General features: G+C 46.9%; 1 protein-coding gene across 1 annotated transcript in view; it reads right to left on the minus strand.

The window, feature by feature from the left end:
• Positions 1-9,887, minus strand: part of PXN (paxillin) — a 45,620-nt gene extending 35,733 nt beyond the window's left edge. Inside the window, exon 1 of the mRNA XM_037401120.1 lies at positions 9,828-9,887. Coding sequence (XP_037257017.1) covers positions 9,828-9,840 — 13 coding nt within the window. The 5' untranslated portion in view covers positions 9,841-9,887. The remainder of the gene's footprint in view (positions 1-9,827) is intronic.
• Between the last annotated feature and the right edge of the window lie 3,795 nt (positions 9,888-13,682).

Below are 13,682 nucleotides of genomic sequence, written 5' to 3' on the forward strand. Positions count from 1 at the left end.
CACATCAGGCAGGTTTTGAATGTCCCCAGAGAAGGACACTCCACAGCCTCTCTGGGCAGCCTGTTCCAGTGCTGGGTCACCCTCACGGTAAAGAAGGTCTTCTTCATATTCAGACGGAACTTCTTGTGCTGCAGTTTGTGCCCGTTGCCCCTTGTCCTGTCGCTGGGCACTACTGAAGAGCCTGGCCCCATCCTCTGGACACTGACTCACCCTTAAGGTATTTGTAGACATTGATAAGATCCCCTCTCAGTCTTGTCTTCTCCACAGGTCGAGTTCACTCAGCCTTTCCTCATCAGGGAAATGCTCCAGTCCCCTCATCATCACCAGCAAGAAAAACAGTGAGGATTTCTTTTTAGCAAGAGCAGTATTAATAAAGCAATTAAACGCATGACAGCTTCTTCATCTCAGTGCCCTGCACAGAAGTTTGGTTTGTTGTAAGACAAAAGAAAAAAAATTTATTCTGGCAACCAAAGGCCGATTTACTCACAAGAGAATTCATGACCACAGAAAACTGCAACGGAAAAAAAACTTAAAGACTATAGAGAAAGTAGATTTTTGAGGGGTAAAGATGAGTAAGAGATCACATCTCCAGCACTGACCAAAAACGGAAATGCCAGCAATACTGAAATAGAAGCAGCATGAGAGTAAACTTCCCTTTCATAGGTACATGAAATAAATCCTCCTTCAAATTACTTTCTATAAAAGGGGTTTCAGCATGAACTCTGATTGTTCCTCCACCAATCCTATGATAAAAGTCAACAATCATCTGAAATAACTGGAAAGAATATTTTGCACTAGTCTACAGAAGTCAAGGTACCCAGCCCCTACATTTCTGCATTGCTGAAAATTAAGTTGACTTCTTTGTCTCAACTCATCATATTCTTCCCTGCTATACCCCGAACTAGGGCATAGCGGAAAATTGATTCATTTTCCTATCAAGCACCTAGATGCATATATATTTTATATGGGCACGTACCTACCCATATCACTACCATCTCATTACTGTTGGGTACTTTAACATTAATCTGATCCACTTCAGAACCACACCAGCATTCACAACCCACAGAGAAACAGAGGGACCACGCTCTTCTACTTAAGCACTGAATGTACAAAGACAACCTCCCACACGCACAGCAGTGCAACTGCCCCCTCACTGAGAACAATATTCTACTCCTATCTCTGTGACAAATCCAAGCCTAACTGCTTAAAGCAGCTGGAAAACAGACTAACTCCAACTCCCCCCCACCCCCCAATAGAAAATAAAAAAAATTGCTGTTTTTGCCAAGCAAGCACTGAATACTCTGCATTCCATTTCATTAAAACAATTACTCAGAAGCCAGCCAAGAATTACATAAAGCTTCCTCCCTGCGCCACCCCCAGCCCCTTCTCTTCAACCCTCCTCCCCTGCAAAGGGCTTCCCAGGACCACACCAGAGCGATACCGCTCCGCTGCGCAGGAAATGGCACGGAGCGCCTCACATCGCACGGGTTATTCCATCCCACGTACCACATTTTTCAAATCTAAGCAATACAATCAATCAGAGGACTCCAGCAGATCAGACAGCCTAGGTGGTCTCTGAATTTCACCCCACCGTAAGCACTACCACAGTGATCTGTTTCATGTAGTTTTCTCCCTCACATTTGAAGGTAAAGTAGCATCCAAGAAATTAAGCACTTAACCAACTCTTACAGAAAAGTGAATGATAACCTAACAGATTTTATCTCTAACTCACATGCCCAAGGCTTTTAAGTGTGACCCCAAGGCAGAAGGTGCTGGAGGCGCAAGGTTTAAGCAATTAGGAAATACAGGAACAGCATGCCAGAGCAGTTGTGCTTGTGAGGCACTGCCCAAGGGAACTGCTCAGGACAGCCAAGTAGCGAATCTCAGATTAAGCACCAGCAGGACTGATTGAAAACTACAAGCTTAGAGTTATAAGAACCCGACTGACAAATTCATTCCAAACTCCACGCAGCCACTCCACAGCTCCCAGCCTGACTGACAGCGCAGAGCTCCTCACATTTCACAGCAGAAATAAAAGGCAGCTTCTTCTGGCCAACGCTGCTCACCCACCCACAACACTGAGTTGGCCACTGATAAGAGATTTCATGACGTGGATGAAATGGCATTTCATTCCCTCCCCCAGTGTTCCAGCTCTCTGTGGGGATCCTGTCTAACTGCTGGAGCTGCTCGCAGCCAGGCAGAATAGTTCCAGCTGTGTATCACGCTGCCTAACCAGACCTCTGTAGCCCAAAAGTCTCCCACATAAAACCATAATGAACAAGAGGGAGAGCTGCAAACCAGAAGTACTACTCCTAGGCATCTTACTCTTGTGGACCACCTCTGCCCAAAAGGGGTAATTTGCTAGTAGCAACAAAAAAGCTCTAGTCCCAAGGCAGCTGCCGGTGCTGAGGAATGGGGAGCAGCAGATGCAACTAATGGTCAAACAAGAAGAGCAGCAAAGACCACCAGCCAAGTCTTCAACTTACTCCAACTCGTGGGGCATCAGTAACCTCAACTGATGTGCCGTTAGCTTTAGGCTCTTTTGTCTGACCCAGCTGAAATTAGTGGCTCCAACCCAAAATAAACCTTTTCAGAGCCTTGAACTTGTTCAGAACCATGAAAGAGGATAGAACAAGGGAGTATTAAACCCCTAACCCATGGCAAATCATTTACAGCCCTCCTGCCCATGGCCTTTTCTACTTCTGGCTTTTTTTGTCTCCTGCTCTTAGAAAAACCCAGCCTAATCACAGTCCCTGAACCACCACTAACTTCCTTACAGCATGAAGTGAAATTCTCTGTTCACCTTGCTCTTCGGGGATGGAAATAAAGCAAGATCCTATCACGTGCCTAGACAGACACAGGATTAATTCTGTCTGCCAGCTCAATTTTGTGACAAAAACATGGGATTGGTTTATTCCTAGAGACCCCATACAGTTTGATTTATAGCTGAGCCATTTAAAGCACAATTTGCCATGCAAAGTGTCATTCAGGTTTATTCCCTGGAGTGCCATTTACTTTTTTTGATGTTCTTCACGTAATTTGCAAAATGTCAGAGGTTTAAACACAAGCAATAAACAGTCAAAAAAACCCCAAGAAATTCAAGCTACACTCCACTGCATGCTGCCAGCCAGATGTACTCAATAGCTCACCCAGCAAAGCCATCTACACCAAACTTGCATATGATAATATAAGAACACTGAGAAGTAGCATGACAAACTGCATTTAAAGACTTTCAGACTACCTCATCATCATTCAAATAACTTGAACTAAACTTGTTCACAGTGTAGAGACAGTCCAGCACAGGGAAAAAGGAGCCAAGCAATAACAATGCAGGCTGCCTCCCCCTGCGGCCTGCCCTAAGTTCTCTTGGATCCTCAGCTTACAGTTGTCTCAAACTGCTTAGATAAATTTCCCATGTAAATTTAGAATAATTACTGTCTGCTACAAGAAAAAGTTTCATTTATAGGAGCAGAAAAAGAGCTTACCAGACTCCCAAACAGCCCAAACACATAACCTCAGGGACTCAAATTCCTGTAACTGAAACACTAACATTGAACTTGTTGCACAGCACTCAGTTGCCATTTCTACTTCATCTGCTTCATCAGGATTTAAAAACATACATACAAAGAGGAGAAAGCATGAATTTTAACACCAGTCTATCAAAGGAGACTGTCTCCAGCCAGCTGGTTTCTGCTGTTCTGAAACTATTTGCAATGAGAATAAGCACAAATGGGAAAAATAGCTAAGAGTGCTATGAGAAAGTCGTCACCCACCTCCTATTTTTACGGAATATCTTTAGCACACGACATTCTTTGAATGACTTCATGACACTCTGTGGTAAAGGGAAACACCAGAGTAAACTACTGTGGGGAACTTGGAAAGGAAAGGAAATCTTTTCTCCCTACTCACAGCCTGTCATAACAGAGGATGAAGAAAGGATGAGCAATCAGAAGGGCAGAAAGGGAACATTAAACAGGGCTGAGAAGGGAATAAAAACTTATAAATCTAATTCAAACTTGTCATTGTAAGCTTTTCCAGCAATGGTAATCAGAAAAGCTTGAAAGAGTTACTATTCTGATATATTCAGCTGGAAGCTATTTCAGAAACACAAAGACCTCAACAAACATCAACCATATTTCACAGGTAAGGAGCTATTACCCCTATTTCGCAGACAGAAAAACGGTATACCTTAAGTCAGGGCAAGTTTTTGAGGCTGAGGTTAAATGGTTACCTTATGCTAGATTAAACATAAGCCACAGCTAAAAGAGGTAGCCTCACCTACTTCCCAGTCTGCTGTCCATGTAAAAAAGATACTTTCAGAACAATCAGCTTGCTGACCCAGCTAACTGCCCAGCAGTTATTGTGGAGACAAGGATGAGAGATGGGGACAGGGAACATAACACACCTAACAGCAGCCAGCACTTAAATCAGATTAAACCAATTTGAAATCACAGCTTCCACTTTCTCTCCAATTCATTTAACTTTCACCCAAAATGGAAAGGACATGTGCTGCTCCTTCCTTCTGTGCTGCACTGGATCTAGTTATCTTGCCACACGGTGAGACATTTCAGCTTAATGATCCAGTGGCAAATCATTTGTTCCTATTTGGGGGAAAGGGTTGGTCTTCCAAAAGATCAGAAATCTGAATCAATTCACTCTGGAGTCTGATACTAAGTAAGCAGCAAGTAAGGGACTTGGGGAAGCTGGAACCACCATTTCTGGCTGCCATCTGAAACTGGATGAGATGCAAGGTGAGATTTTACAAACACTGGAACAAGAACAGGACCTGAAGGTCTCCACAGTTCCCTACCTAGCATTTTAAAATATAACAGCCTAGCAGTCATGACAACCTGTACTTCCAGGGTTTGTTACGAAGCCTAAGTTAGTTAGGACTAAAGTGAGCAAGAAACTCCCTAAACCCCATCTTCTTGTCGTAGCTTGGGAAAGCTTCCCACAGACATCTCACTTCCAGGCAGCTGGAGCAGAAGAGCATCTTCATTAACAGCTTCCGCATCAGACAAAAAGGAACACACAAGATCAGTACACAAAGGGAGGGAGGCACAGTCTGAGACACAGAGCAGGAAACTGGGACCAGAGGTCCTATTCACTCGCGCTGCTTTCCACTAGCACAACACAACTGAATTCAGAATCTGTTCTGGCTATCTCCAAAGCTGCAGTAGATCCCAGATACCACGACTAACACATTAGCCTGATTCAAACAGATTTGCTTTGTGGCCATGAACAGGCACCCCCTACCCCTTAGCTGCACAGATTTAGTCTGAGAAATTTATATGCCTGTCTTAGCAGTATATCAGAAAAACAACTCTGATCTAACTAGAAGTGCATTATTATTTCTTGTTCTGCTGTCAGACTTAAGAATTTTATCTGGCATTTCTGCAGTTTCACAACTTGTTTCATGTAATAAATCCACTTCAGGGGAAAAGAGGTGAAGAAAAGTGGGCCCAAAGAAACTGAAGTACCACGATTCCCTGGAAATGAAAGAACAAGTAGAGAGACAGAGGTAAAGATGTATGAGAAGTTACCCATTTCTTTCTCTAGTGGTAGAGATGGTGTCTGAGGATCAGTTTTAACCAGGGGGGCAGCTGAACACTTGGGATAAATTGACCTCTCCCAGCAAGGGACAAAGGAGCTAAAGACAGCACAGAGTCCAGCCTTTCCATGGAAATAGAGCAACAAGAAAAGGAGCCTCTCTCTGCATCGAACACTGCTCGAGGCAGAGGACTCCCTGTCTGAGTTGCTCAGGACAATGAAGTCCCTGTTTTATGAGAGGTCACAACAGCTAAGAAGCTGAAACAAGTCAGAACCCCATTGTGCAGAGTATTAGTTCTGTTTACAGTCTTCTCACCCAGCAGCAGGAATGACTCAGAAACCTGAGCCAGTAGAAAGCCAAGGCACCAGATTACTTTACCAGCATTTCTCCTCAATACCACTTCCTGGGCATAGCTCACCATGAGCAATTTCACTCTAAGCTTTCAGCCAAATAACCCCAAAACCCACTGCATATGACTTCTAAACTTAAAGAACTGAGTCAGGAACAGGCAAGCATCCCCCTCAGATGAGGGACAAACAGCACAGCCCTACAGAGCACAGCAATCTTCCAAATGTTAGGACAGATGACAGATGGAAACACATGCACCCCCACACTCCCATGAAAAATCAATGGCAAGATTGCTCCCTTTAAAGTCAATCTTGAGAGGATTAAGCTCTGAAGAGTGGGTGGGTTAGAGTTCCTAAAACGAAGGGAAACAACTATTAAAGTAAAATCTTTGTGCCACTGAACCTCTGCACTCAGAATTTTGAAGCCACATTGCTAGGCAAACCTGCTAAAGAAAAATCCTTCTAGAATTAAGCAAGCACACCTAAAGTAAGCAGCTTACAGTCTAGTTTACACACACAGCCAAAACACTGCTATAAATACATTCTTATTAAACAGAAATAACTTTTGTAAAACATCTTTTACAAGCTCTAGTGAATGCTGTTTTGTTTCTGATTGCAAAATCCAGTTAAAAAAAATCTGAAGCCTTTAAAAGAAAACTAAACCAGAAGAATTTCAAAGCCATCAAAAGCAAGTAAAACCATTTCTGTTCACAGTTACCAAAGCTTAAAAAGTTTTACAGTAGTGTTTGCTAACAACTCCTTTCAGAAAAAGGCTGTAAAAAACGTTCAAATTGAAAATCAAACAGTATCTGACTAAAAGTAAAGGTCAAGTTTCCTTTCTCCTACTCTTCTCACCATAAAATACATGACACACTACACAAACTAGGTTTCTTCCTTCTGCAACCAGCAGAACCTAATGGATCTGTTCACACATACTTCTTAGACAAGGTAGCACCACAGGCCCAAGAGTAATTCAACATCTAATTCAAGATCTCCAATTGTCTAAAGCAAATAGGTGGAGTTGGGCCAACTGTGTGCTGGAAGCACAGCATGTAACAACATACCGCACTTTGGTAATCCCCTGAAAGGGGTGATAGCCCTGAGTTAGGATTTTCATTCTTTAGGACCAAGTTTTACTCTTTGTGCCAAATTACAACACTGCAGAATGGCAAACTTATTCAGCAAGCTTCCTGTCAAACTCCAAGCACATCTGCAAAATACGCTTCCTTAGCATTGTCTTTGAGGAAGACAATCTGGACAAGTCTGGTCAGCTGCTCGAACTCAGCATCTCCTCCCCTCCCTTCCACAATGTACTGTTCTAGTTTATACCCGGACCCAGCACTGAGTGTCCTGGGCCACGGAAGCTGCCACAGCAAAATGGGGTGCTCGAGTTCCACCTGTGGAGCTCTGGAGCAGTTTCCTGTGTGAGCTGTGCATTGTAACACCACTTCTTCAACACTGAGGGGAAACAAAGGAACAGTTTTTTTCAACTCCAAATGAATCCCCAAAGCAACACAAATCCATTCTCACATACGTTTCATAACCTCTCCAGCCCAAGCAGCATGAAACTGAGATACTTCTGAACCTCCATTTTACATTGCACAAGCAGACGCTGATCAACTCCATCAGCTCTGGAAAGAGGGAGAAAAGTTTTGACAAACTCAGGGAGTTAAGAACAGACACACCATGACAAGGCTCTGTGAGGTGTTCCTTCATGGCCAACAAGGTCCATCAGTCACTAGTCATTTCTGCACCACACAGATTCAGAAGCACGGTGTGGAAAGATCTAAACTGATTTTACTTGACATAACTCTGAACCTGCAAGGCATATGAACTCAGGCTCAATGCTAAACTACTTTTGGGCCAAAACTGGCCCTGGAAGCAGTGCAGTTACATCCACATGGCATTGTGCCTGAACCAACAAGTCCTGCCGGACCAGCCTGACTCTGGACAGAGCCAGCGCAGACGTCTGTATCCATGGCACAGTTAATCCACAACTCAGATAATCCACCCATAGATAATGAGGAAAGAAAAACAACTCTCACTTCAGTTCAAAAGTTTGACTTATTTCAGGGGAGTTGTATCAGCACATCATTGTTCCCCTATGTATGCATCCCAAGGTGCATGGCTTTAGAAAATTAAGTGAGCAATTCTGGGGCTAACAAAGGTTTGTAGAGGGTAAATAGCTGGTGTGCTTTTCTGTGGTGAATTCTGTACATAAAAGAAAAGCTTAGAGAGAGAAAGGATCCCACTGTTTTTGTTCAACTGCTTACTGTTAGATAATCAGATCTTGTCCAGTCTGAAAAGACTGCACAAAAATTGAGAAAGAGATGGTGTAATTAAGACTTGATGAAATCAAGTTGCTGAGACAAAAAGTTCTGGTTTAAAAATTGTATCACAACTTTAACTTTTGGTTGTGCCAATACATTTAACACTTCAGAAGAACAAAACAGACAGAAATTCAGATCTTTTTGAGAATTTGCAGTTCGCCTCTAACTCTCCTACAGAGGAAAGGAAAAATGTGTTGAAACTGCAGTACCCTACCTGGACAACTGGAAAGTCACACTGCCCCTGTGTAAGTAATGTAGTTCTTGCAGTGGACACTGTACAGCTCCCATGGTTCATTGAAGAGCACGTCGTTGAGACACTAAGCTGGCCCTACACAATGCTATCTGTATGCTCACCTTGAAGGGCCACTCAGCAAGTCACTGGGTGAACCCTGTTCTAACTAGCAATGCATTCCTGAACATGCTAGAAACTTGCACCAAAACTCCAAGCGATAAAGCCAGGCTGAGGGATATGAGAAATGGTAAACAGAACTGGCTCCGCTTAAAGAAACAACTGTGAGAAGAAGCTGCAGTAGAAATTCATTCTGTTTGGCACCAGCAGCTACTTCACCCAGGCAGGGGTGAGGTTTCACTCCCCAAGAAATCCTTTGTGGTGTACCTTTCACCAAGGAGCCATGCAGCTGGTGGACTCCTTGCCCCTTCAGTTTTATCACTAGCCCAACTCAGAACCTGTTTTCTGAAGGTGTGACCGCCAGCTTTATGCCAGCATTGTAATGTGAGCTTCCAGGTCCAGTAATAAAACTGTAATTTGCCTGGAGTGTCTCCTAACAGAACGTCTGGTTTCTATTAAAGGTAGGATGGAAGTAACGGATTGTGGCCCCTCCCCACTGTCTGTCTGATTTAATCGGTTTCATAAGCGGAACTCAGTCACCCTAATGTCTCCCAGAGCACAAGGGATTTTGGCAGATCCACCCCCCTTCCGGCTCGGTACCAAAGGAACTCAAACTCTCTAGATCTTTCTAGTGAGACCAGCTGCTTAGCATTTCCCCGCTACATGTTTTCAGAAGGTTTCGGCACACCTGGGCAAAGCAAGGGGAGGACGAGGATGAGCTCTGAGCCCGGCGGCACGTCGGGCCGGGGCTGTTGCTCTACCCACCCCCGAGGGCTCCCCACCGATAACTCCACAGCCATGCGAAGTTACAGATCTCGCCCAAGAACAGGCTGGAGAGGCTGCGGCACCGGCAGGGGAGGAGGTGTCTGCCGAGCCCCGGCCACACTGCACGCTGCTGCCGGGCTACGGGGCCGAAGGGCACCTTTCCCGGCCGGGGCAGAGCCAGGACGAAGACCGACGGCCCGGCCCTGCGCGCGGGCGGGGGGGCGGGGGGGTGGAGGCGGCCCGCGGGCATCTCAGCCGAGGGGCCTGGGGGCGGGCGGCGGCGCGGCGAGGCGGGAGGGCCTGGACGGGCCGACACGTCCCCGGGCGCCGGCAGGCCCGGCCCGAGCCCCAACGGCGCGGAGCCGCCGGCGGCGCTGAGGGGCGCAGCGTGGCCGGGCGGGGGCCGCGGCTCCCCCGGGGGCTGCTCGGGGGCGCGGAGGGGCGGCGTCCCCCGCCGCGGGGAGTACGAGCCGCTCGGAACTCACCCAAGTCGTCCATGGTGCCGCCGTGCCCGGTGCCGCCGCCGCCCCGCTCCGCCGCCGTGCCCGCTGCCGCCGCCGCCCGCCTCAGCGCCTCGCAACTTTCCCGGCCCGCCCCCGCGCGGCCCCGCGGCCCGCGCGCGCCCCCGCCGCGCCGCACCCGCCCGCCGCTGCCCCCTGCCGGCGGCAGCGGGAACCGCCGCGCCGGCCCCAGGCGAAGGGGACCCGGCTTCCCGGCCGCCGTCCCGAGCTCCGGTGCCGGGGTCGCCGGGGTGGAACGGCGCCCTGGGAATGCCGGGCGGGGGCTGCGGCGCCCCGGAGCCTGGCTGCGGACCCCTGCCCTGCGGGGGCTCCGGCCCCGGGGCAGAGCCCACCCCGCCAAGGCACCGGCCTACGGCTCCGTGCATGGCCGAGGCCGCCCGTGCCCGACCCGGAACACAAACCCAAATCCCCGTCCCCTGCAGTGGAGGAGCAGGACGCCCCGGGGGAACGTCCCCCCGAGGGCAGCGATGCATTCCCGCCCCGCAGCGCTGGGGTGCTGCTGCCTGGGAGGAGCCCTGCGCGCTGCAGCTCTGTGCCCCAAAAGCCCTCGAATGCACCGACACTTGTCAGCCCCAGGTGATTTACCCAGCCCACAGGGAAGCTTGGGCAGGTGACACCTCTCCCAAACGCTTTTCCACAAGCAGTTGCCACCATACAGGAAAGTCACCAACCCCTTATTCGCTGCATTTAAAACCCCGTAACAGCCCTGCTGGCTTTATCATGTGATAGTGCATCTTGAACCACTATTTCCCACTTGCCTTTCCTTTCAAACCACTACCAAATCATGCTCCAGCACAGCAAAGTTCTCCTCAGCCTTGCCCAAACCACAGAGCAGCTCCACCCTCATCAGAGCTAGAGTTTACCACTGCGCTCCGGCCAAGTCGACATGGCAGTAAAAACAGTTGCTCAGCCCAAGCGTCCAGCTCCTAATCTGATGAGAGATACACCAAAAACTATCAGTGTGGGAACAGCTCAGGATCCAGGAAACATGACTCTTGTAGCAGTTTTCCTTACAAAATTACTACAGAGCCAGAGAATGTTCTCAAAGCTGAATGGCGCATGTCCTGTTGTCAAGCCGAGATTACAGGATTGCATTTTCATAAAACCAGAGAATATGAGGTCACCTGCTAGCAATCTCTGATGCTTTATTTTTCGCTCTCTAGGCACAAACACACCCAGTTTCCCCAGCTAGCACAGTTCAATAGACATCATTATTTCCTGTGCTAAAACACACTATAACGAGAACTATCACTAGGGGGGCAGGGAAATATCCCCTCTGTAGTCTCAGCCAATGCTTGAGAATAATCGACAGCCTCCAGGAAATTCATTCCAGGTTTTACTTCAAATACAGGACTTCTCAGAAAATGACATCCTTACCTAGATCTAAGTATGATACAAATATAAGCAAAGGCTTTTACCGCATGCTTCACCAGCAGGATCTCACCTGACACCCCTCTCGCTGGTCCCTGAGCAGAATATAAAACATTGTTTGAAAGGACTGTTACATTTTCTCAAAACCTATCCTTGGCTGTACAACTATGGTTTCAGGATGTGTCCCCCCAGGCGGAGCAACAAAACCACTAGCATTTACTGGCAGCATAGGGGACCTAACATCATCAGGAACACATGCTTTCCTGGGATCTGTATGTTTCTTCTAACAACACAGGGCTGGCATCTGTCTTGACTTGAGTTATATTTTAACCTACATATAAATAATGTGACCACTGTGCTCTGTTCATGTTGTAGTCTGGTATGCAATTTTTATCTTCAGCTTCCTGTGTTGTCCTTTGGGAGTCTGGAAGTGACTGCAAATCAAGAAAGCAGTTTCTAGTCTGTCTCAGAACTGAAATTAACATGTCATAGCACCAATTAGGGTTGCACCCACAAGAAATAGGTTGTGTCCATACTGCTCAGTGTAAAAAACCAAAAACAAAACCAAGTCATTGCCACTAAAGCTTTGCCTATGGCTTCAACGCTGCTGTGAAAGGATCAGTGAGGTGGAAAGGCTGGGCTGTCACGAGTGATACTTGTCCTCTAGTAATATGGCTTTTAAAACCAACGTTACTCCCATTGCACTCCTCATTGCCAGGTGCTGTTCATAACTGAATTCTTCTTCACACACTAGCATTTCTTACTTAAAATTGTCAGTCCCTAACCTTCCCATGATAGCCTAAGGAGTAGGAGCAGATTAAAACCCAGGATGCTAAGACAACTGCTCAGTGGTGTGGGCTCAAGCTAAACTCACCCCAAAGTTCACCCTCTCCTGTCCTTCCTAACACCCTGGAACTCCTGTTTTCTCATCATCTACCTGCTCTCTGCCTCTGAAACTCTCACTGATTCACAGAAACCTGCTTGCTGCTCTAGCGTCATCCTTATGCAGCTGCCAGGAGAAGCAGCTGCACTTCTCCAGTGATGGCCACCTCCAGCAAACTCCCACCAGAGCAGCATACCCAGCGCTCGCCCAGAGGCTGCTGACAGGGCTGAGGGGAAAGTGACACTGACAGCACCTACACCCCTCATAACTGGTGCCAGATGGGAAGCACTAGGGAATGAAGGCAGGTGGTAGTGCATCACAGAAATGCACGCAGCTTCCTCTTGTATCATGCCCTATAAGTAAGACTATATCTTAGTCATATGACTCAACTTATCCTTATCATTCGCAGAAGGTGTGACAAGAAGTTATTGCCCCCATTTGCAGATAGGAAATAGGGCTGGGAGCTGGAAATCAAGTCAGACAGTGAATCAATATCAACCCAACGTTGGACTTCAGGACTTCCTGGCTCTACACAACCCAAGTGTTCAGGGCATTGCTCAAGGCATCCTTCCCTCTTGTCAAAGCATTATTTACCAGTTACAGACCAGCTCCACAGAAGGGTGGCTTAACCCACTGATCTCCACACACTTGAAAGCCAGAGTATGGATGCATGAAGTGTCTACCTGTCCCCTTCAGGGCTGTAATCTCAGACTGGCTGCCAAACAGATGAGCAACCCAAGCTCATTTTGTAATACCTCCTGTGAAAAGCACCATTATTTACAGCAGACCATCTCTGTCAGAGAAGAACAGATATGAAGCTACTCTGACTTGTAAGGCATGTTTAGAGCTTACCTATGCACTTTGCAGAGTGACTTGAAACTGCAGAGTAATGACGATGACTTCGCTGCAGTGTGTCCTCCGTGCTCTGCCACACGGACATCACGCAGGGGGTGCAGTTCTTTCTTTGGCTTAATGCATAAAACAAAAATTCAGGCAGAGCTTTAGGCTGAAGGCAATGGCAGTAAATCTCAGCATGCAACTTCCCCATTCAAGGCCCAACTTCACACTCGTTTAAAGGATCTATTACAGTAAAACGAATGACTTGGTTTCTGGCGTAAGATGTAGGACATGACTTCACAATGCAGAATGAAAGCACCACACCAGTATATGTATTATCACAGACAGTTTTGGCAAAAGAGATGAGAACCAATCAAGTGATAAAACCAATACTTATCAACACAGTTTATATGAGCCAAACAATTACGTGAAGTGTATTACTCACTGTAAACTACATATGCCTTCGGTATTTATTAGCATGGCTTATTCTGCCAAAGGGTAACTCCATTCCTGTGCTTCAGATTTTGATTTCAAACTGATATTGCTAGCAATGAAGTACAAATGGGGGGACAAACAAAATCCATGAGGTTTCTCTGTCACTCTCTGGTCACTGTTGCGCATGATACCCCAGCAGAGCTGAATGTTACAAATAAGCCTGATAAAGAGAGAACATTAATGTTCACTACTACGTTTTCTATTCTGCCTAGTGGCGGTTTAAAACAGCTGCC

The sequence above is a fragment of the Falco rusticolus genome, chromosome 1 (genome assembly GCF_015220075.1).
Source record: "Falco rusticolus isolate bFalRus1 chromosome 1, bFalRus1.pri, whole genome shotgun sequence".
In the NCBI taxonomy this organism is placed as follows: domain Eukaryota; kingdom Metazoa; phylum Chordata; class Aves; order Falconiformes; family Falconidae; genus Falco; species Falco rusticolus.